At 37.0% G+C, this 20,877-nt stretch overlaps 1 protein-coding gene across 2 annotated transcripts in view; it reads left to right on the top strand.

Moving 5' to 3' along the window:
- The window catches only part of LOC131165989 (biotin carboxylase 2, chloroplastic), a 66,574-nt gene that overhangs the window by 7,148 nt on the left and 38,549 nt on the right, over nt 1-20,877 (top strand). For both annotated transcript variants that reach the window (XM_058124192.1, XM_058124193.1), the window contains exons 4-7: nt 8,581-8,722; nt 11,193-11,291; nt 11,415-11,471; nt 20,360-20,431. In XM_058124192.1, the coding sequence (XP_057980175.1) occupies nt 8,581-8,722; nt 11,193-11,291; nt 11,415-11,471; nt 20,360-20,431 (370 nt within the window). The remainder of the gene's footprint in view (nt 1-8,580; nt 8,723-11,192; nt 11,292-11,414; nt 11,472-20,359; nt 20,432-20,877) is intronic.

The following is a 20,877-nucleotide window of genomic DNA, read 5'->3' as shown; positions in this document are numbered from 1 at the left end:
CAAGTTATTTTAGGTCTACCCCTACCTCTTGTACTGCCCCCCATAGTAACTAACTCACTCTTCCTCAATGGTGCACTATGTGGCCTACGTTGTAAGTGTCCATACCACTTGAGTTGTCCCCACCTTATCTTATCCTCTATAGGAGCTACACTTAACTTACCGCAAATATGTTCATTCCTTAATTTATCTTTCAATGTTATACCACTCATCCATCTAAGCATTCTCATCTTGGCAACTTTTACTTTTTGGATATTTTGTTTCTTCTTCGCCCAACATTCTGATCCATAGTGCATGACTGGTCTTATAGCTGTCCTATAAAACTTCCCTTTTAATTTTAAGGGTATTCTACGATCACAAATCACACTTGAAGCCCTTCTCCATTTTACCCAACTTGCTTTAACTCTATGCATTACATCATCTTCAATTTCTCCTTCAGCTTGCATAATAGGTCCAAGGTATTGAAATCTACAAGTACTATTTATTTCTTCATCATCAAGTTTAACTTTATCTCCAATATTCCTCTTACCATTTCTAAAATTACATTTCATCGATTAATACAATATCATATGCAAACAACATACACCATGGAACCTCCTTTTGAATACTCTTAGTCAGTTGGTCCATCAGTAAACAAAATGATAAGGGCTCAAAGCAGATCCTTGATGTACACCTATGGTGATTGGAAATTCTCTAGTTTCTCCATCTATAGTTCTTACACTAGTCATTACTCCATCGTACATATCCTTAACGACATCAGTATACCTACTACATACACCATTTTTTTCTAAAACCCACCATAAAACTTCCCTAGGTATCCTATCATATGCTTTCTCTAGGTCAATAAATATCATATGCAAGTCCCTCTTCTCTTCCCTAAACTTTTCCATTAATCTTCTTAAAAGATATATAACTTCTGTGGTAGATCTCCCAAGCATAAAACCAAATTGATTTTCTGGGACCTTCGTTTCTAACCTTAATCTTTGTTCAACTACCCTTCCCCATAGTTTCATTGTATGACTCATAAGTTTAATTTCACGATAGTTATTATAATTTTGAATATCTCCTTTATTTTTGTATATAGGTATTAAAGTGCGTGCTTTTCCTTCATTTATCTAGCACTTTCTTAGTTTTTATAATTGTATTAAATAAATTAGTTAACCATATAATTCCATTATCACCTAAGCATTTCCAAACTTTAATTAGGATGTTATCTGGTCCTATAGCTTTCCCATTTTTCATCTTTTTTATTGCAAACTTAATTTCGTTAACTCTAATTTTGCGAATAAATCTCATATTTGTAGTCTTTTCCTCATTTGACAATTCTAAGTTTAAGCCTTCTATTTGGTTTCCATTAAATAACTTACTAAAGTAACTTTGCCATCTTTCTTTAATGTCTTCGTCCTTTACCAAGGCAATATCATCCTCACTTTTTATACATTTTACATTTCCTAAGTCCTTACTCTTCCTTTCTCTAACTTTAGCAAGTTTAAATATATCTCTTTCCCCTTATTTTGTATCTAATCTATCATACAAACTATTAAATAATCTGTATTTAGCTTCACTAACGGCCTTTTTTGCATCTTTTCTGGCCTCCTTATACTGTTCAAAGTTATTTATGTTTCTACATTTTTGTCACGTTTTATATCAAATTCTTTTTATCTTTACAGCTTTTTGTACATCTTTATCCCACCACCAACTTTCTTTGCTATTCGAGAATCTTCCCTTTGATTCACCTAAAATCTCTTTTGCTGTCTTTATAATAGAGCTAGCTAATCTACTCCAAAAGAGTATTTGTATCTCTCCCATCCTCTATAGTCCAATCCTCATCTTTGATCATTTTATCCTTAAATTTTATTATATTTTCTCCTTTTAGGTTCAACCACCTAGTTCTCTTACACTAGTTTATTTTATCTTTTTTCTTCCATTTTTTAACACATATATCTAACACTAAGACTCAATGTTGTGTGGTTAGGCTTTCACCTGGAATAACTTTACAATCCTTGCATGATAAATGATCAACCCTCCTAGTTTAAAAAAAAAAATCTATTTGACTTCTATTTTGTCCACTTTTAAAGGTTATTAACTGTTCTTCTCTCTTCTTAAAGCAAGTATTCATTATACTAAAATCATATGACATAGCGAAGTCTAAGATCATCTCCACAGGCTCATTTTTGTCTCCATATCCATATCCTCTATGTATCCTCTCACAATTTTTATTATTCCTTTCAACGTGTCCATTTAGGTCTCCTCCTAAAAATATTTTTTCGGTCCTTGGTATGCCTTGTATAATACTATCCATGTCTTCCTAAAATTGTCTCTTAAGATTTTCTGCTAAGCCGACTTGAGGAGCATAAACACTAATGATATTTATTATCTCTTGTCTTAATACCATCTTGATTTTTATAATTCTATCCCCTACTCTATTTACATCAACAACGCTATCTTTTAAGTTTTTGTTTATAATAATTCCTACTCCATTCTTATGTTTTTCTTTTCCAGTGTACCAAAGTTTAAATCCTGATTTATCAATTTCTCTAGCTTTATCCCCTACCCACTTAGTTTCTTGAAGGAAAATTATATTAATTCTTCTTCTGAATGGTGGAAAGGCTAAATAGGCAAGGCATCATCAGCTCCAAAGAACTCCCACCTGCCCAAACATCCTTCCAAAACCAAACCTTTTTGCCATTCCCAACTTTTGAAATGGGTGATTGGGAAAAAAAGACTGGCAACTTGGGACAGGGACTTCCATGGGCTTGCGTGGGAGACATTGCCACTTCCTATAGAATCTCACTCATTTTGATGAGCCTTGGACCTACTTTTATTGCATTGTGCCCTAAAGAGTTAACCTTTATGGGTAATCTCTAAAGCCATTTTCCAACCAAAGAGATGTTCTTGGAAACCACATTACCAAGCAACATTTTTCCTCGTGATTTTGGCCTACCAGCCACCTGCCAGCTAGCAAGATGATCTCTCTCATTCTCCCCAAATTTCAAGACATCATCTTCTCAAGGATCCTAGCAACGCACTTGAGCACTCTAGAAAGAGATAGAACATAAAGGAAAATGTTAGAAAGGGCAGCACTAATGGGGTGTTAAAACCACCTAAAGATACATACATCTTTCTCCACATATCCAACCTCCTGCCAACCCTCTCAATCACATGATCCCAAAAACCTATGGAGTTGGGATTGCCACGAAGTGATAGACCAAGGTAGGAGAGCGGCTGCAACAAGGTAGTGCACCCTAAGGCCTTAAACCCCTTAAAATCCCTGCCATCCACATTAATACCTGCCACTCCACTTTTGGACAAGTTAATCTTCAATCCCAATTTTTGTTTGAAAATTTTCAGCGTAATCTTTGCCTTTTGGAATTTCACAACAATGTCCTTGAGGAACAGCATATTATCATCTGCAAACTTGAGATGAGACACTTCCACCTCCTCTTGGCAGAAAGACAGGTGATAATAAGAGGGCTAATTTTGTTGGTTGGGATGTGGTTACCTAAGTTAGGAGGGGTTTTGGAATTGTCTCTCTGGTTGGGAAATCGTTATGGAGGAATGCCTTGGAGGTTAACTCCCTTTGGAACAAGGTTATAAGAACAAAGTATGATGTTCATTGGGATGATGATTGTGGCAATGTTTCTCATGTGAGACCCTGGAAGTTTGTCTTGCAGGTGGCTCATTTGTTCTTTACTCTTACCTGGTTCAAAATTCGTAACAACAATGAGGGTTGGTATGGAAGGATCTTCGAGTAGGAGTTTTTTGGATTTTGATGCCTCACCTTTTCAGATTATCCTCCATTCATAATGCTCCAATCACATCCCCTTTTCCTTGTGAGTGTGGCTCTCTTTTATGGTATTTCCATTTCCTTAGAAGTCTTAATGAAAGAGAGGTTGATTAGCTCACTATTTTGTTGAGAGTCTTAGATTCTTTTGTTCCCATATGGGTGTGATTTTTGAGGGTCTGGTTAGGGGATTCATCAGGTTCTTTCTCTTCAAAGTCTTTTTTCCTTCATTTATTGAAACCTTCAACCTCTTGTCCTTTTCCTTTGAATAATGTCAGCTAGAAGTTAAAGTTCCTTTTGAGATTTAAGGCTTTCATTTGATGTGGACTCTTAATAAGATTTAATACAAATATAGTTGTTAGAATCTTACGATTCACGATTTGATTCATATGATTCATATCAATTCTGCTCTAAATTGATTCAAATCTTAGTAACGTATCTGAAACTAAATGAATCTATCAATTCATCTAGTTAATCTATCAAATTGATTTGAATCTATCTATTCAGACGATTCTGGACCTGTCATATCCTGACAAACCTGACTGGTTTAAAATCCCTGAAACAGCAGTTCTCTCTTTTTTACTGCTTTTATTTTTACACGATTACCTTCTATTCCTTGTATGTCAGTTTTGTGCTTAGACAGAGGAGAAAATAAAATTTAGGTCTTATGTTGTCTTCACAAAATCATTCCTCACTCTAGAAGGAGTTTAGTGTTTTGCTATTGGGAAAAAGGGGCGGAACACTTATCAGCTATGGTAGTACTCATGTTTCCTTGTGTTGTTAAGACTCAAAAGTTAGTTTTTTTACTAGTTTTGTTTGATTATTATCATTTTTTTAGGTTAATTGTTTTTTTTTTTAATCTGAGAAAAAAATAGGCATGAAATATTATTATTATTTTTTTAAAAATTGTTGATAAACACCAAAAGTTCAATTTCTAATTATTTTTTCTTGATTCTTTCTCTTAAACAGCGTAAAATTTATTATTTTAATAATATTTCCTAGCTCATTCTCTTACTTTTCACTTTTTTAGGGAAACTAATACACATTAAATATGGTTTTTTTATTGTCAAAATTTAAATGTATTTTACTATTATTCTTGTTGTTTGTATATCAATATATGCATGCCATTTAGAATTATTTTTTGGAATTTTGTGCTGAATCTTATGATTCAATTCTATTCTCTAGTCCCAAAATTGGAATTTCAATTCACGATCGGATCTCAATTTGACAACTATGAATATGAATGACTCATTATAGGTAAGGGGACCCCATTAGGCCATTGGCCTAGATATTTGTATGATGTATCTAGAGTCCAGTGAGACCAATGCACATATCTTCTTAGATTGCTAGGGGTCTAGGCAGTTTTGGACTGCACTTCTTTTGTTCTTGGTGAAGCATGGGTAACACCACAAAGCTGTGGATGACTTTATGCTGGTGCAGTTTTGGGGTTTGGGTAGTGTATGCTATTTTTTAAGACTCGTTCCTTGAGAGGAATGGAGGGATTTTCGATGCCTAAACAGTATCATCCCACTTGTTATGGGATAGAATTATTTTCTTCCTCTTTTGGGTACTCTTTGAATTTTCTGGGGAATTTCACTGTCAGATCTCCAAAGAGATTGGAGAGCTGCACTTTTGATTTTAGCTGTTCGTTTGGAGGATGTTTTGTTCTCCACAGTTGTAATTCTTTCCCTTTTTCACTTTTTCTGTGAGAATTCCTTACTATATTTTAAAAAGAAAAGATCGTCTCCCAGCCTACTTGCCAAGCAATGATTCAACCCTAATAGGACTACAACTTTACATAAAGCCTTCTCAGAGAATGTTATTTAGCCGTCACTTGTTTTCAGTTTTGCAATATCCTGGCAGTAAGAATTTTCTTTCAAGCTCCCCTCCATGGTAACCCTCCATCTCATCCCATCAAAAGCAACATTCCATGAAATATCAACCCCATGGCATGTCATGCTCACGAGCTAACCAACACATCCTTGTCTCTTTCCAACCCAAAGAGATCAAGGAATTGTAGCTTGGGAAGGTGCTTCTTGTGCTGCTTTTCATGCCAAACTAAAGCACTCCATTACCTTCTTCAAGCTTCACATGTTGCATACAGTCTTCTCACCCTTTTTTATTCCTATTCCACACCCCACACCCTACAGATCCATATTCTCCATTGCAATATGCCATTTCCAATCCTTTTTACACCCAAACTGCTTGGTTTTGAAGTTCTTATTGTGGTGACCAGGCTATTCTACATAAACATACAAATCTCCATGGGGCAATGGATGCTCCTTCAGCCCACAAGTGCAGTATGCGGCCTTGTCCATCTCTTCTCTAAACATTGCACCAAGAGGGTTACATCAAATGTGTATAGAAAATCATTTTCAAGAAGTTAATGGAAGAGATGACACCTGTTGGAGTTCTATTGCTCCAATCGTTCAATTTCAAGTCAAATATTATAAGCTAAAAAAAGCAAAATGAGTGTGCAGCATGAATAGATAACGGCACACACTCTTAACGTTTGGCTCTTATCAAGTGAGGAGCAGTGGACTCATAATTTTTGAAGTTTTAGTCTTGAGGCTGTTTCTCTATTCTTACCTCTTGGCTCATGCTGCACAACTTGCGTTTGCACCTATGGAAGCTTTGCTTTGCTCCTAGTAGTGTGATTGGTTTGGGTTCACATTTTTCAGGTTTTGGGCCTGAAAGATTTTGAGCCATTCAATCCATCAGTTGCATTAGTTGATCTTTCTCCATACTGAAAATTCAAGTAAAGATAAGTAGACCCTTTTTGCTTTGAATGCAGACATTTTTGTAGTGCCTGAAGAGTTATTAGTCATTTCTGCTTACAACATGTCTACCTATACTTCTTTTTTGTCCTTTTATTTCTATTAATGTATGATGCACTGGTATATGAATGTGTGTTAGGATCTGACATGCCAATGGAACACTGGGTTAGAAACTACTATTCAGTCAAAAAATGTTATTTGAGTACAGTCAACAATTGTTGAGGAAATTACTAAGGAAACAAATTAATTTCAGACATAAAGATGTTACATAATACATAACCACATAAAGATCATTATGCCAGAGCAGATGCTTAGTTGCTACACAATTGGCTCATAATGGGGCATAATGAAGTGTACATTAACAAAGAAAAAGGAAATTGAGGAGTCATTGTGATGTGGAACAATCTTGAGGATTTGCAAAGCCAATATTACATATAGAAATGGATTTCCTCTAGATCCTAGTATTAGAAAATGCTACTTCTAGAGATATATGTGTAATTTAGAGATTATATTGTTTTTTCAGTTTTCAAATTATTAGGTTGCTTGATGTTTAAATAAGGTTAATGAGTTTCTTTTGTTGGATTTTGCCTACTTTTTAGAAAGCTGTTGCTTCTCCATCTTTTAAGTAGGAGGTTGAAAAATCCTTTCTTTGTTTGAGTGCCAAATCTGCTATTGGTCCATGGACAACTGGGTGGACTGACAGATTTACCAGCCTTGATTATTATAGAGGATGATGCAAGCACATTGAGTGTGTTGTACTGTTTCTGGAGAAGAAAAACAATATATTGCTTACCCCTTGGGCCTTTTTGAAGAAGGTTATGTTACTAACATGTTTACTTCCATTGCGGGTAATGTATTTGGGTTCAAGCCCTGTGTACTTTGTGCTTGGAGGATTTGCGAATTCCTCCTGCTTATTCTAAAACTTGCCAAAGCCCGCCTCGTGGCATCAAATTTTGAGATAGATAAATTGAACATATTTGTAATTTCTAAAGGAGTTGCTAATTTATCTTCTGGTTCACCAATCATTAATGGTTCTAGAACTGCTAAGCCCGTGTTACATGCAATAATTCCTTGAATTACTCTTGGAAAAATATATAAAAGATCATTGGACCGTGTGAGCTCCTTGTAACAATTATGACCCTATGATTTGGAAAATAAGCCCTATGTTTCTATAAACAAAGCTTATAATTGCAGCTACTCACAGTTTAATAAAATTCTTTGCATATTTTTTGGCATTCTTTTAATGATGTGAATTTGTGATTTCATTAATTTCTTCTATGTGAGACTCCCAAAAGGTCTTGTTGAGATTCTAAGTTTCCATATTCTCTTTCTTCTTCTTTACTGCTCACTACAAACCTCAACCAGCACTTTTTAATTTTTTTAATTTTTTTTGCGTACAAAGTGCTCTATTTATAATTCTGAACTCTTTAGTCATATTAACTATAACTCCAAGATATTCCAAATCTCAAAGGGCCTCATTGCTGTTCAAGTGTTGCTTACGATACTGTTCACAAGTTTTACTATTTTTACTCGTCAAATTAAGGCATCAAACTACATTCCTTTCCAGTCCTCTTTCCTTCCATAAACCCTACTCCACTTTGGCAACTATATTTCTTAAAGGGTGGTGCTCCATCACTCTGTTTGGACTCATGGAATGTTGGGCAAGAACATTAGCATTTCATTCATCTTGAAGAGTTGATGCATTGTTGTTCTGTGGTCTTCTCAGATAACCTGGCATCAAATGCAGTCCTTTTACATGTTTGTGAATTTAGCAAGTTAGTAATGTTCGTCGGTTTGTCTCTTCATATCTTCTCCCTCTAAACCAGATATGATCTTTATTTAAACTAAGATGGTGCTGACAAGTTTAAATTCTTTTATCTTTTGTAAGGTGCATTAGATTTTATTTAACATTGTGCTATGAAGTTGACATATTGCAAATTGTATGACCTTATAATACTCCTTTTTGAAGTGGTTTCTTTTCACATTTATCGCATAACCCATACTTTTTTTGTCTTCTTACAGGTATTTATTGATCCCAAATGTTCTATCTGCTGCCATCAGCCGTGGATGTACAATGCTGCATCCTGGTTATGGGTTCCTTGCTGAAAATGCAGTTTTTGTTGAGATGTGCAGAGAGCATGGAATCAACTTTATCGGGCCTAATGTAATTTATGATTTTATTCTTCTGATCCTGTTTTCCCATAGATCAGAATTTTATTGTAGAATTGTCAAATCATCCCATGTGATCTTCTTCATAGACTTGCATAACAACTTCTAGTATGCAAAATTTCTATACCAGTTGGCATGACTCCACCTTTCCCTTTTTTGGTTGGTGGAGATAAACTGGAGCTATATAATAACTTGCATATTGTGGCATTCATTGACTTTTAATTAATTTGCCAATATAAGCTGCTATTCTAGCATTGGCAATACATGATGAGGCTGATAATTTAGAGGGACACTCTTTCACAGATGCATTGATGTTCCATTTTAATTATTTCTTTCCCTATTTGCAGGGAAACAAAAATAATGCAATAAAAGCTGTTTCCTGTTTCATTCACTCCTTGTTTGCCAATTGATCTATGAACGATGTTTCACCAGTAGTTCAATAGATGCTTCTTCTATGTTTTGATTTGATTCACAAAGCTTTCAAATTAGATTGCTGTTGTTTCAAGGATTTGCAAATCTCCCTATGATTATTTTTGAATAGAAGTCTGCAGTCCCACAGTAGTTTCTCTAGAGCAGTCTTTATTTGGAAGAACCTACTCTTTCAACAACCCATTGAAACTATTGTGCAAGTTTCTCCTTGATGTAAGTCACAGAAATAGCTTTACAAGTGAGTATCTGTATCCAGCTCAGGACTTCTCGAACATCTGCAGACTTTCTTTTGTCTGAATCATGGCCAAAATGCGCCGGTTATGAGTTGTACCTCAACCAGTCAACCACATCTCATGAGGCACCTATTCAAGTTTTAGCTTAAAAATGTATTATTGGCATGGTTGTCAAAATCCCGATCCGGATCATGCAATTCTATGATCCTATGATACATTCTTGCCTAACTGATCCAGATCTTAAGTAGAATCTTAATAAAGTAGGATCCTAGTAGGATCTTATCTGGATCGTTAGGATCTTAGGATCTCAATCCTATTTGCGATCCTACTGATCCTACTTTTGCAATGGAATATGGATTTTTCCTATTTAGGATTTTAAAGAAAAAGGCCCAATATATATTTTTATTGGCCCAAACACTTTACTTTTGCATAGACACAAAAGTTGGTCTAGTTGGCTCAAATGCATCAAAACTAGGGCAACACACGAGCATGTTCTAAGATTTGTTTAATCCAAGTCGAGAGCTGCCGAGCATCTCTTGAAAGCTCTCTTCCTTCAAAATTGAAAGCTCTTTGAGAGCTTAGAGACAAATCCTAGGTTGTCTATCAGTAGGCTTGGACTGTACCTTCTTCCAGCAACAGTAGAGGTCAGCTAAGAGCTTTGAGATCAGTAGAGAGCTTCAACAAATAGGGTTAGGCTGAGAACTTATGCGTTATCTTTGTAGTTCTTTTTACTTTCTTCCTCTTTTTTTTTTTTCCTCTCTTATTATTGACAAGCTAGAGACCTATCTTTTTCCCCAAAGCAGAGAGCGTATAGCTTTCTTTTTCCTCTTCTTTTCTTTGCCACTAACGAAAAGTTCTTCCTCTTCGTTCTTTTTTTCCTTTATCTCCTTCTTCTTATGGTCTGATGACAAAACCACAGAAATTGAGAAATTTACATTAGTTCATCGAATTAAGATTAGCAATTTCTTCTTCCTTCATATGTTCATTCTTTTTTCTTTTCTTTGTATTTAATAAAAACAGCAGCCTGGCACACAAAGCTCTCGCATATGCTGGGTCTGGGGAGGGGGCAGACCACAATGGGTCTATAGTATGCAGCCTTACCTTGCATTTTTCCAAGAGGCTATTTCCATGCCTCGAACCCGTGATCTCGCTAGCAACAGTCTGCCCTTTGCAGAGCACTTTGCAGTTCAGGCGATTTAGATTTTGTTTTTTTAGGTTCAAAATTGTTGAAGGAAAAACCTGCTAGGTGCTCGCTAGCAAGCTAGCTACATTCCTGAATTTTATTTTAATTTCTTGAACTGACTACCAAGTTTTAAGGATTATTTTATTGGAAGTTGCCATAAATTGCCTAATATATAAAATTTTAATTTATTTTACATTGTAACTAGAATCTTATGATCCACGATCTGATCCTACGATCCGATCCTGTGGACTCTCCCAATGATCCTATGTAGGATCCCGATTCTACTGACCTTGTTACTGCTGAGAAAAAAAATTTTAATAGCAGTATGTATTATTAAAAAATTGAGCCACTTATTGAAGTGAAGTTTGATAAAAAGGTGGATTTTGATTTGGACGAGTGAATCATTTATTAATTTTTGATAGGAATGTTTCCTTTTGTTTTACTTCGTTTTGTTACTTCTATAATCTCTTGAAGTTTTCTAATGTGCCCAAATGCATTGCCAGTTTTAGTTGGAATTACTGGCTGATTGTACAATTTATCTGTTTTCAGAAGGGCCACTCATATTTCTTCTACCTAACTTTGACAAAAAGCTTTAGATTTATTATTTTTTGAATTTGCAGCCTGACAGTATTCGTGTTATGGGTGATAAATCAACTGCTAGAGAGACAATGAAGAATGCTGGTGTCCCAACTGTCCCGGGAAGTGATGGATTGTTACAGGTATCACTGTTGAAGAATATTCTGGGCAGTATAACATTGCACAGGCTGGCAATTTAATAATTTTATGATCAGTTTGCCATCATTTTGTTCACAGTTTGATTTGTTATTAATTTGTTATTGCAGAGTGCAGAAGAAGCTGTCAAGCTTGCTAATGGGATTGGCTTTCCTGTGATGATCAAGGTATATTATGCTTACTGCCTAAATAATTTCTCAATACCCACAGTGACTAGTATCTGCTGATCTTGTCAAACTTAAAATAGCTGGGCAGGATGGCACAAACTGGCATCGGCAGAGTTTATTGTTGTTCACAATTAATTTTATATGAAATAATATGAAAATTTGTGTGTAATTATGAGCATTAATTGTCTTGAATTTCTATATATTTTATTCTTACTGCCTAAATAATTTCCAATGCCCATAGTGACTAGTATCTGCTGATCTTATCAAACTTAGAATAGCTGTGCAGGGTGGTACAAATGGGTATTGGCAGAGTTTATATATGTTCTTCATAAGCATTAATTGTCTTTTTTTTTTTTCTTTCAGAAGACAGATAACTTGTTTTAATAACCTTTTAGGTTTGGCATAGATTGTGTCACATCCTGTTAGTGTCCTTTTCCTATTAAAAATAAGAAAATTGTTAGATAAAATAAGAAATCCATTAAAGTTTGAGCTCTGCCAGACATGAGTTTCTGTGTTAGTTGAATGTTGTCTGGAATTCAATTCTTTAATTTATTTATTCATAAACAATTAATTCATTAATAGAAGAAAAAAGATGCAAAGAGGAGAACATGGCACTTTTGAAGCAAACAGAAAAGAATAAAAATGATCGAGGAAGCCTACTCCAAATCAAGCTAGAGCCCTTAAAGATTTTGGCATTACAGTCGGATCAAATACACGAAATGACTGCAAAAACAACTTTATGAAGAGCTTTCCTCTCCTTCCTCTCGACTTAACTGATGGAGGCTTCAACTTTCTAAAGAAAACGAACAAGCCTAGTGCTTCCCGAAAAATACCAAACAAATGACAAATCATTCTGAATACCCTGAGAAAAGGAACGATGCAAGAAGAAATGCGTACATGCATTCCCATTGTGAGAACAAAGCATGCACATGTCAGGAGATAATGCTTTATTTGGCTTTTTTCTTTGAAGCAGATTGTTATTATGATCCTATTAAGGATGACAGTCCAAGTGAAAGCTTTAATTTTTTTTTTTTAAAGAAGTTTTCCAAATAAAAAGTGCAGGAGGAAAGGAACTGCATTAAGAGCTTCAGTCAGTTGGGCACATTGATTAGCCAGTCAAATTCCCAGAAGCATAAATCTGGCACACGGTTACCTGGAACCATGGTTTTAAATCGTAGTAACGGGTAGCGTAGCGTAATGTAACGGTAATGGGTGTAGCGGGAAGCGGGAGTAGCGGATGTTACATAACAGGAAGCGGGTGTAACGGCTGTGAATTTTTTTGAAGCACGAACAACCTTGTGCATATTAGCATACTTGCATGTTTTAAGCTTTTAGCCCTTCTTAGAAAGAGTTTTAGTGTATTTTGGATCCTTTAGTTCGAGTAACTAAGTTATTTGGTAAGGGCAACAAGTTTACATTTGTTTTAAACCACCATTGATAGAAAAATTACGTGTGTGCGTGTATTTATACTTCTCATTGTTCTTATCTATGATAAATTCTTATGTGTGCTAAATTAATTATTAAAAAAAAATACATTATACACTTCATTAATCTATTATACACATAAGACGTACAAATAATACAAATATAAAATAGCTAGAAAAGAAAGAAGATTGAAGTTGAAAAATATAGAACATAAATATCACATTACTAATATTATCGAAATAAAATATTTTCCTAACAAGTTAGTATTTTCAAATTGTTAATTAATGCATCTATCGTGAGTATTTAAAGAAATAGTAAATTTTGTATCATTGTCATCCTCTTTATAATCTTTTCCCCTTCTTGCCAATTGGTATATTGAGAATAATATATGAAAGAGAGGGAAAAGGTGAGAAGAAAAAGTAAAAAATAAAATAATTTTTTAGTGTAACAGTCCTGTAGCTGTTATGTAGCGGCCATAGCGCAACGCTCGTAGCGGCCTTTACGTAATGGTCGCGGTCCATAACGGCCACTACGACCGTGATTTTTCTTCCCACTGATTTCGCGGTGTGTAATGGTGTCGGTAACCCAAAAAACCATTATGCAACGGTGTTACATAACAGTCGCGGCCTTTATTTAAAACCATGCCTGGAGCACAGTGCATTTCAGGTTGTAGTACAGGATAGGGAACAGGGTATATGCAGACCAGGGTACGCTTGAGCCACTTCCTTGGTTGCTTAGTCATGCCGGATTGCTCTTTTGGTTATGAGAGGTGAGTAGGTGAATATTGTACATCTAAAATTAAAAAATTGTTTTCCTTAAAAGATCAACATAGTAAACTATGAAAAATTATTATCAATAATTTTAATATTAATACTAAATTCTTAAGCAAACAAAGATTTTTTTAATAATAAATAAAGGAAAAATTATTAAAAAGGCATCAAGGGGATGCCAGCCCATGGTACAGCAAGTCAAGAAAATCAAATATTATTATAGTCATTAGCAGTCCCACCATGCCAGCTATTGACTGCAGTAAACCAGAGCTCTTTGCTCATCTGGAGTGCTGAGGTTGAATTTTTAAACACTCTCTTATTCCTCTCTTTTCAAACACATCAGAAAATTGTGAGGGGAATGAGGGACACAGCCTTTCTCTTCTCTTTTGTTGCTCGAATCCCTTTCCAGGCTCAAAGTTTCCCTCCCACAGAGTTAATGATAATCCACCGTTGTCCAATTGGAGTCAACGCCATATTCCAAAGGTTTCTGGTCCAAGTGCAATAAAGGAGAATGTTCTCTACTGATTCTGCATCAGGCATGCAAAGGGGACATCTGTTGGTGACTAACAGACCCCTTCTTTGCAAATTATCCAAAGTCAAGATCTTACCATGTTGCCTCCCAGGCAAGAAAGACAGCTTTTGTGGGGGCAGCTGTCTTCCAAATCTGAGTCCAAGGGAAATTAAAGCTGTTTGAATCCAAAAGAAAAAGAGCTCTCTATTGAAGGATCTAACAGTGAAGACCCCCTTCTCATGTTAGGCCCAAACTGGAAGACAATACTATTAGGTGTTGGAAGCTATAGAGAAAGCTGTAGTTCTTTGAGCTGGCTGAGTTCTCAATCTTCCACATTTCTACAAAAGGGGATGTTCCGAAAGAGCCCATGATATGAGGTTTTGAGGTACCGACTGACTGATGTTGGCATATTTGTCACAAGCCAAGTTGTAAATGGCTGGAAACATGACATTGAGAGATTCCTGACTGCGCCGTGCATCAGTGGTTTTTTGGGGAAGTGTGTATCCCAATTCACTGAAATAAGGAACCTATCAATTCTCAAGAAGGAAGGTGGATCTATAGAGTTGAACCAAGTGAAAGCACCACCAATGAGCAGGAGATCAATGAGGGCATTCACATTGGTGAAGTCTAGGAACTCTCTCATGCAGTTGTTCTCTACTCTGCCCCCACTTTTTTTATTGGGGTACAGCAACATGTTGAAGTCTCCTCCAGTAATACAAGAGACATCCCATTGGCTTTTAATCTCCAAGAGTTCAGTCCAAAAAAAATGTCTATAGAGATCCTTCGCCTAGGCCATAGATCCCAGTGAGAACCTGTAGCAAGTTTTCATCCAGATTTTCAAACAAGCACGAGACAGAGAAGGTGTTGATGGTGTGATCGATCATCTCCATAACATTGAGATTCCAAAAAATAGGGATGCCTCCTGTGTTGTCCACAACACCAAGGGAGATCCAACCAAAATTCTCTTGTCCCCAAAGGTCTCTGACTAAGACTTGATCCGTATTTTCCACTTTAGTTTCCTGTAAACAGAAAATGTAACCTATCCATTTTTTAAGAAAGGATTTGATTAGACTCCTTTTATCTTTGTCATTTAATCCCCTCACATTCCAGGTAGTGAGTTTCCTTAACATGATTTAGTTGTGCAAACCCGACTACTGCTTGCCTCCCCCAAATCTCTGCATCCACCCAGTTTATTATAATTTCCTGAACATTCCAGGCATTTCAGCCCTCTGTTGTGTCCAGTTTCTTGTTACTGCCCATAGGTTTTCTTGGAGCTAAGTTGTGCCTCCTCTCTTTTTCTTCTTTTCAATCTCTTCAAACTTCCAAGCCCCGTCTTCAAAGCCATTGAAAGACACACTGATGGCTTTACTGATCATTTTCATTTTCCGTAACACCCACTCAGAGACCTGCTCCTTAAAATGTGTGCTTTCTGGGTCAGGTGTGCCCTCTAATCAGCCGGAATGGGATTGGTTTGTAAGGCCTCCAGGTGGTTTGAAGGAGCTGGAATTAAGGATAAATTAGTGGCATCAGCCTGTGTAATTGGAGGCCCTGAATCTGGTTCCTTCTTGGTGTCACTAGAAGCGAAGACCTGAGAGTGGGGCTCAATCAAAGGATTTTTACAGAACATCAAGTCTTCTCAGCTGACAAGGAAGGGCCTTTGTGGAAAATAATGGTACTGAAAGCATTTGGTTTGGTTGTTGGGGAAGTTTTAGAAGCAGGGAGGCCAATGGGAAGAGCCCCCTCAAACAGAGTGCCTCTGTCCACCTTTAGTTCTGCCCCAAGCTCGACGAAGGAGCAGAAAGTTTAGGTTTGCCAGGCCCATGCTGTTCTTCTCAACAATGCTCACAAAATATTGCCCAAAACTGGACAACTTCCCCAATCCATGAATTTCTTTCAGCTAGTCAGCTTTCAGGATCGGTAGAAGGGGTTTGCTGCAGCAAGGGCAAGTGCAGTGGGTACATGGCTGAGCTGTTGCTGGCTTCGACAAGGTCCCAGGGGCTGCAACAGAAACTGAGGTCTTCAATACCTCCCAGCTCAAGGGGGACAAGGGTCTGTGTTGCTGCCTGGTTTTGGGCTTCCAAAAAGAGGGTGGACGCAGGCATCGACCCAGTTCAGTTACAGCATCATAGATTTTGTGCCGCCCCTTCAAATAGAAGTTCTCCAGGAAGACCAAATGCCTCCAGCCTCCGCTGTTGGATTCCAAAAGGGGGATGAACCTGCCATGTTTGTTCAACTTCAGGAGAAGTGACAAGGTTTTCTCCTTGTTCCGCATTCTACAAAACCACGAGGTTGAGTGGCACCCTCTTCTCAAGCTCCAGAAGTCTTCCAAGGCTCGAAGGAACCAAGCAAGCTTGTCCAAATCCAAAAAGATGGATGTGCGACAAACATTACAAAGCTCTGTCACTCTCAGGATGTGGGTTTTCTCCCCTTCGATGGCCAAGTCAAAGGTCTTCCTCTTGGTCCACACTGAGAGCTTCATGCCTGCCAGGAAGAAGGCAGGAAGGTGAGGCTGAGGGTGGGGGGACCCCCATAGTCGCAGGGAATGAAGGACGAAGCTGCGCAGGGGAAAGAGTATCGCAGGGTTTAAGGTTCTGTTTAGCCAAAAAAATTGTTGGGCTTTTCAATTAAACAAGCTAATATTACAAAAATTGGAATCCGTAATTACCACTGGTAACTCAATATTTTACAGTTTCACAAAAGGATGAAAGTTAAATGGGATTGTTGGCATTCCTTTCACTGCAGATTAAAAACACAGCCAACAAACACGTGTGAAGCACTCTCTCTCTCTCTCCTTTCGAACCAGGCTACCATCATTGCGGATCTTTCTTTTTCTTGCCATCCTTTTCGAATCATTCGACTGTTGCAGCAGCTCTTTTGTCGCATTCTCTCTTTCTATCCATTTTCAAATTTCATATGATTTTTGATCTGAATAGTTAACAAATTTGGTTTTCTGCTTTTGGTGGTTTGGATCTTGACCCCCATTGATCCGGGATGCAATTTCTGTGAGGGGAAGCAACCGGGTAACTATGATCCAGCATCTACCATCCCTCTCCCAAATTCACATTTGCTATATCCATCCTTCTCACTAGATCTCCATATGCCCCTGTTACCAATTATCTGACTCAAACATCAACCCCAAGTTTGAAATGAAACAGACATAAAGCATCTCCTTGCCTAACGCTAGAGGCTTTAAATGAAGATTTAGGTTCCTCATTCACAATGAAAGAAAAAAAAAGCTGGAAATACAACCCCCAATCCATTTCCTTCTACTCATCCCAAAACCCTCTCTCTAAAGCACAATGAAAAAAACCCAAACAAGCTCAATCATATGCCTTCTCGAAATTTGATTTCAAAGCTGTGAAAGCTTGCTATACATTGTTGGCCCACAACCTATCAGCTTAAGCTTTTAGGTAAAATGGTAATCCAACATTGTATCAGAACTGGTTACCTAGAGGTCTAGGATTCTAGTCTTGTTGCCCGTGTTTATTGCGTGGTGTTTAAAAGATTATTTTATTCCCCGTAATGGGTATGTATTGTTTGTTTATCTCTTCATGTGCTGTTGGGTTGCATGTTGGGAGGAGCGTTAAAGCTTGGTATACATTGTTGGTCCACAGCCTAATCACTTAAGCTTTTGGGTAAAGTGGTTGTTGAACATGGTATTAAAACTAGTTATCAGGAGGTCTTGGGTTCTAGTCTTGTTGCCCGCATTAATTATGTGGTGTTAAAAAAATTATTGCATTTTCTCTAATGGGTATATATCATTTGTTTATCTCTCCACTTGCTCTTGGGCTGCATGTGCAGGGGAGAGCTAAAGCTTGATACATTGTTGGCCACGAACTAACATCTTACGCTTTTAGGTGAAGGGGTAATCTAACAAAAACAATACATATCTACTCCTTTTTGCATCATCTACAACCTCATTAACCACCGAGGCTGCATCCAAAATCTAATGATATTCTTCTTTTGCTATTAAAAAAATTGCATAAACCAAAACTCCACTCAACCTACTTGAAAGAACCTTAGTCAGAATTTATAAACATTGGTTACCTTGCTAGTAGTCTAAAATCTCTGGCCTTAGTGGATCAGTCTTTCTTAGTTATGAGGATAACAAAGGTAGAGTTAATACTCAACTGCTGCACCATTTTCAAAGAACTTATTAGACACTTCTGAAAAAAAAGCCATAGTGAAACCATGAAGCCCTGGTCCTTTTCCTTCTCCATCTCAAACACAACCCTTGTGGCTTCTTCCTCCTCAATAGCCCCCCAAACATAGCTCTATCATCAATTTCCTCTTGAGTAAAAATAAATAACCTTGTAAATGTCTATAATCTGCCCAATAATGAACTTTGTATCCTTAATAATCATGCCCACAACATTCTCCAGTTTCTTACTAAAATTTTTCCCCTCCTGCCACAACCTATTCTATGGAAGGACCTAGTATTACAACCCCCAGCTTAACTGGTGTCAATGTAATTCCTTTGTCTCCTATTAGTTCTTTCCTCAAAGAATCTCTTCAAATTCTTTTATCAACATATTTCTTTTATGGGCTCAATCCTCCGAAAGTGAGGCCTCCTCTAACTCATCTAAAGCACCTGCTGTAAAATATTATAAAAATGAGAAGACCTCTTTCCCTATTCCTCGCATCACGAGACATGTCAACATTCCAAACGTTCAACTTATATTTGATATACTTTAACTTCTTCATAAACTTCAACTTCTCCCAGCCCTCTACTTCACACCCTCTTTGCCAATCCCTAGAAAATATAAGAAAAGATGGATGAGGCAACCACATATTTCAAATATAAAAGGAGTGGGATTCCTCTGCACTGAATTAGACTCAAGAATTTTAGGACGATGGATTCTACTATAGGAAGCACCTTGTGCATCAAACGGGGGAAAACACCAACCCGGGGCTAAACTCGTGTCAACCTAATTCTTTTGTCTCCAGCTAGTTCTTTCCTCAAAGAATCTCTTCAAATTCTTTTATCAACATAATTCTTCCATGGACGCAATCCTCCGAAAGTGAGGCCTCCTCTAATTCATCTAAAGTACTTGCTGTAAAATATTATAAAAATGAGAAGATCTCTTTCCCTAATCCTTGCATCATGAAACATGTCAACATTCCAAATGTTCAACTTATATTTGATATACTTTTAACTTCTTCATAAACTTCAACTTCTCCCAGCCCTCTACTTCACACCCTCTTTACCAATCCCTAGAAAATATAAGAAAATATGGATGAGGCAACCACATATTTCAAATATAAAAAGAGTGGGATTCCTCCGCATTGAATTAGACTCAAGAATTTTAGGAAGATTGATTCTATTCTAGGAAGCACCTTGTGCATCAAATGGGGGAAAACCAGAATCTATTAGTCGTATCTAGAGAACTGTGACTAGCAGCAAACTAACATTGCACATTTGAATGAGGAATATCACCCAAATCAGTCTGATGAAGTTGTTGAAAGCCCTCGCCCCCTTCACAACTCAAAAAAAATAGAAGTTAGTGGAAAAGAAAGGTAACTTCTGAAATTCCACCTTTGTCTGTTTTTCTTTAACACATTCTGCAAGCAACAACCTTCACCTCTTGAGTCTCTAACCTAAGGCCCATGATATCCAACAACACCTGTTGGTCAAGATTTGCCCATTCAACCCCACAATGATTCCTCAATTTGGTTTAATCCTTTGAAATCTGACTCCGTTAGGCAATATAAATAACCTGAATCATTATCAGCTATCTCAGATGTAGGTAAAATACTAAAATGCCCTTGCTAGATTTAACATCACCTACCACAACACTTGAAAGCTCATTCACAGTTACTTTGCAGAAGGAGGAAAAGGAAGGAGTCGCAGCATAAGGACAGAAGTCAGGGTTACCAAATGGAGCATGATAAACCAACCCTCCTTGACATGGCTTTGGACATGTTTTGCAGTACCTCATTCATGTCTGATACCAGTCTGATCAGAAGGATAATCACCATTTAAAGCACTGCCAATCAAATGCATGTCTGTTTTAACCAAATTTCTGCACTTCTGTACAAAATTGGTGTTTGAGTGATTGTCGTCTTAATTCTAAATTATTTTTTTTCCTTGTTCAATGATTTCTAGGTGAGTGTAAAAATTAATGTTATTTGTAAACCCTGTTGGAATTTCTATGTGCTAACTAACATTATATGCACTGAAGGCAACAGCTGGTGGCGGAGGACGTGGAATGCGTCTTGCTAAAGAACCGGATGAGTTTGTGAAGTTATTGCAGGTATTTCCTTCAGTACAAATTTGTTCATTTTGATGTACTAAAGTGGATGCCATCTTTTTAAGGCAATCATAATGTTCTCATAATGTTGAAATTAATCATTTTCCCAATACCAAGTGGTTTGTGTTGAAGAGATGCAAAAGTTTGCTAGTATGACATACTGTAAAAAATTAGTTCTTGGAAAACCATTTAGTTTTTATGTTTGACGGGAACAGTATTGTTGCATGTGCAGTACAAATTTTTGTTACACTATGGAAATTAATAAAAACCCCAAGAAACGCTGCTTTCATATATTTAGATTTCATTGCACTGCTCAGCCCTCATTGATAAGAGCTGAATTATAAAAAGTACTAAGCTTAATAAGTACTTTTAGTATGTACTTCAGCTGTAAGTTCTGAAAGTTAAAAGTAGTGCTTGGTAATAATAGAAAATTAAGTATTGATTTGACT

Source organism: Malania oleifera, chromosome 10 (genome assembly GCF_029873635.1).
Source record: "Malania oleifera isolate guangnan ecotype guangnan chromosome 10, ASM2987363v1, whole genome shotgun sequence".
Classification (NCBI taxonomy): Eukaryota; Viridiplantae; Streptophyta; class Magnoliopsida; order Santalales; family Ximeniaceae; genus Malania; species Malania oleifera.
Note: the sequence above shows the minus strand (reverse complement) of the source record. Positions and strands in the feature narration are given on the sequence as shown.